The sequence below is a fragment of the Volvox carteri genome, assembly GCF_000143455.1.
Source record: "Volvox carteri f. nagariensis unplaced genomic scaffold VOLCAscaffold_29, whole genome shotgun sequence".
In the NCBI taxonomy this organism is placed as follows: Eukaryota; Viridiplantae; Chlorophyta; class Chlorophyceae; order Chlamydomonadales; family Volvocaceae; genus Volvox; species Volvox carteri.
In genome coordinates this window covers 401,699-404,938 of record NW_003307572.1, presented here as the reverse complement: position 1 = coordinate 404,938, position 3,240 = coordinate 401,699, and the positions used below count along the sequence as shown (strand labels likewise).

At 52.1% G+C, this 3,240-nt stretch overlaps 1 protein-coding gene across 1 annotated transcript in view; it reads left to right on the top strand.

Annotated features, from left to right (window-relative positions):
* VOLCADRAFT_105476 (uncharacterized protein) overlaps positions 1-598 on the top strand; it is a gene marked incomplete at its 5' end in the record, with an annotated part of 19,130 nt that extends 18,532 nt beyond the window's left edge. Inside the window, one exon of the mRNA XM_002952371.1 lies at positions 453-598. Within this exon, the coding sequence (XP_002952417.1) occupies positions 453-517 (65 nt within the window). The 3' untranslated portion in view covers positions 518-598. The remainder of the gene's footprint in view (positions 1-452) is intronic.
* Between the last annotated feature and the right edge of the window lie 2,642 nt (positions 599-3,240).

Genomic DNA, 3,240 nt, shown 5'->3' with positions numbered 1-3,240 from the left:
CACAAAGATAGAAGGACCACCCAATATAGAGGAATATCGGAGCCCTGTGTCAAGCAAAATCAGCATTTGCAAAACACGTGCGAGTAAATTGAGGAGAAACTGGTCTTATGGGCATCATCATCGAAGCGAATACTTACAAACGTTACCTATATGGTGTTTCAACTTGGCCGAACATTCACATTAAGTTTGGAAATCCGGGCACCTGGCGCACCAAATCGCCGATGCGAAAATAAACTCGATAAATAATACTAAATGGAAGTAAAAATCCTTTAAAAAACTTTCCGGACAAAGGCCCCTGCACGCGAAAAGCCGAAGGGCCCAGTGGACACGTCTCGTATACTTAGTCGGCACAATAGTCCCAGACCCGTTGAAAGCTTTAATGCTGAAGGGTGCGGTAGCCCAACAGATATCTGCGGTGTCCTGTAGCACACTGCGCTGCCTCTGCCCACCAGGTCTATTGGCCGCCTACTTGACTGCAGCTCCCCACTCGTTCGCTTGCTTTTCTATGTTATTGTGATAATATGCCTTCTCCTATAGGAATGCCATTTCCCTATAGGGCAAAGCATGCAGGCATCATGGTCTGTAATCAAACTCCAGTTTTACTGTGCTGCAAGCAAGTCCCAAGCGAGTGTAGCTGGCTATCCGTCTGAATTACTGCTACTTACCAGCCAAAGCGCCTGTTAGACGCTTGCACCTCTGCAACCAAGTAAACCGCTCCAGATGACTCCAAACACAAACTCACACTCCCCGGAAGCCCTAGCTATCATGCAGCAGCAGGCTAATGGGTAGGTTGGGGGACCTCAATGTTACGGCTGTTTTCCTTCTTGGTGTGCAATATTTGAGCGGAATACCGCAAGAAATCATGGGGGTAAAGAAGCGTGTTGGCTGGTTGTTGAGTAGACCTTTCCCCGAAGGAGCGGTGATAACGGCACAAAGGGAGCGTTTGACGAGCGGCTGGGACCATGCGCGTCTGACTGTCTTGCCAGAGGAGTACCCATCAGGTGGGAAGCAACCGGGAGTGCAGATGGCGAGGTATAAGCACTGGATGGGGCTGCCCATTTCGGGAGCCGCGGCCGTTAATGTGGCCAACACATGCTAAGGTTTTCATTCCTCGTTTAGCACATCGTAAGCTAATGCAGTTTCGTTTATGTTGCTGGGCTCTGGCGGCAAACAGAGTACGAAGGGGCAAGTTCCATGTCCCCAGGGCGCAGCGGATTTGCCGCTGTTGTGGTACTAATAGCCAAATCGACGATGAAAAACACGTGTTATTGGAATGCCCAGCCTATAATGATATTCGTACGGAAGAGGGATTCGATTATTAACAGAGCATGTTGGAGGCCATGAAATGGGAGCCAGTACGTCTGGCGAAGATGTTGGAACGTATGAGGGCTCACCGCAACTCAGTTACCCCTTTTGGACGCTAGTCTGGACTACTAGTGCTGTGTTTCCTGTTCTCCGTGGCTTTTAGGCGTATATATATTGCCCTTGAGCCTTCGGTGAAGCATATCTGTAGTATTATAAGGTAGGCATCGGTTGTCATGCTTCTTCTGTGTGGAGAACAGTCCTTGGCTATGGAACGGAGCGGGCGTGTACGTGGCACGAGCGAGACGTTACATGAACGGAATACAAATTATTGGTGAAAAGAAATCATTCACTCATCAAAACTCGCTCATCACAGTAGGTATGGCGAAAACAACTGATGCAGCGGCTTGTAGCAGCAGCGGCCAAGCTATAGGCAGGGCGGCAGGGCAAGCACGGCCCAAACCTGGCCCTGCAGGCCCAAGCGAACAAGCGAGCTGGGACCCCTTAGACACGCCGTGCCTGCTTGCCGATATGCATACCCCAGCACCTGGAAACGAACATATGTGTGTGTATATGTGTGTTACAACTTGAGGTAAATAACCCTCCGAAGGCGTAACGGCCCATACGAGCCGGGGCCAGTTTAGGGCTGTCCAAAATGGAAAAAAAGGAAAAGAAAAATCTAAAGACAATTATCCCATTACCCAATACCAGAAAAGAAAAGAAAACTATATCAACAACCAGTTGAGCTACCAGGACTCGTATGCCGTAGCGTTGTGCCTGCTATTCCTGTGGATAAGGTTCGGCAACTTAACCTGGCCAACCGCAGCCATCGCGTCCGTCATAATCTGATCTATCCGGAACCCGACAGAAAGCTCCTACATGTGCTATATGCTGGGCGCTCCAAGAGTACATGCTCGTCGTCCTCCGCGGCTTGGCCAAGCCGTAAAACTTGCAGATCCTCTGCCCACTCGGGAACCCCCCATAATCTCTATACACCATTTATACCAGGAGAGATATAGCTTAAGTGCCAACGTATGGATTATAATTCGAGATCATCTTCATAATTAATCCGTCGACGGGAAATTTGTCAAAAATCAGTCAACCAGCCAGCCAATAATATAAGAAAGCAGCCAAGCAAGCAAGCAAGCGAGCAAGCAAAAACGATTCTTATCGACTCATCAAGGAATCTTTTCGGGAAGGAGCCTAAGCAAGCAGCCTAGATCGTGACATCCATCGCAGCCATGTCGCCACCTACCTACATACGTACCTACCTACCTACCTACCTACGTGTAAATAAATCTAGCCGAGGCTAGCACTGCTGCAACGAGCCGGGCCCGCACCTGCACAAACCCTCCTGGCGAGGCACTGAAGCTACCAAGCTTTCATCAACGGATTCATCCTGCTACCATACAGGCACGGTATGGTGCGTGTGACATGCGCCAGCGGCAGCTACACCCTTAGCGGCAGCTACATCCTATATAATGTATGTAGGTCCATGTATGTAGGTCCAACCGGCAGCCAACATATGCGCCGCTAGCCTGGGACCTTAACCTCTTCCACTAGGAGTGGCATTGTTCGGCGAATGCAAATGGCTCGCTTACTACTACTCCTCCTCCGGCGGCGGCGGCGGTGGTGGTGGTGGTGGCGGCGGAGGTGAGGGGGGTTCCAGTCCAAATGGCGGTGGCGGGCTAGGGATTCCAGGGGCCCTGAGCCGGCGCGGAGAGGGCGGCATCCTTGGCGGGGGGGGTGAGGGTGGCGGTGACCTCCGGCGGGGCGGAACCGGAGGTGAGGGAGGACAGGGGGGAGAAGGACCCCGCAAGGATGTGGCGCCTGTATGGCAAGGAGGCCTCGGAGGTGGCGGCTTCGGTTGTGGAGGCGGTGGTGGTGCTGGTGATCGTCGCTGGGGTGGGGGTGAGGGCGGCGGCCGTGATGGGGGCC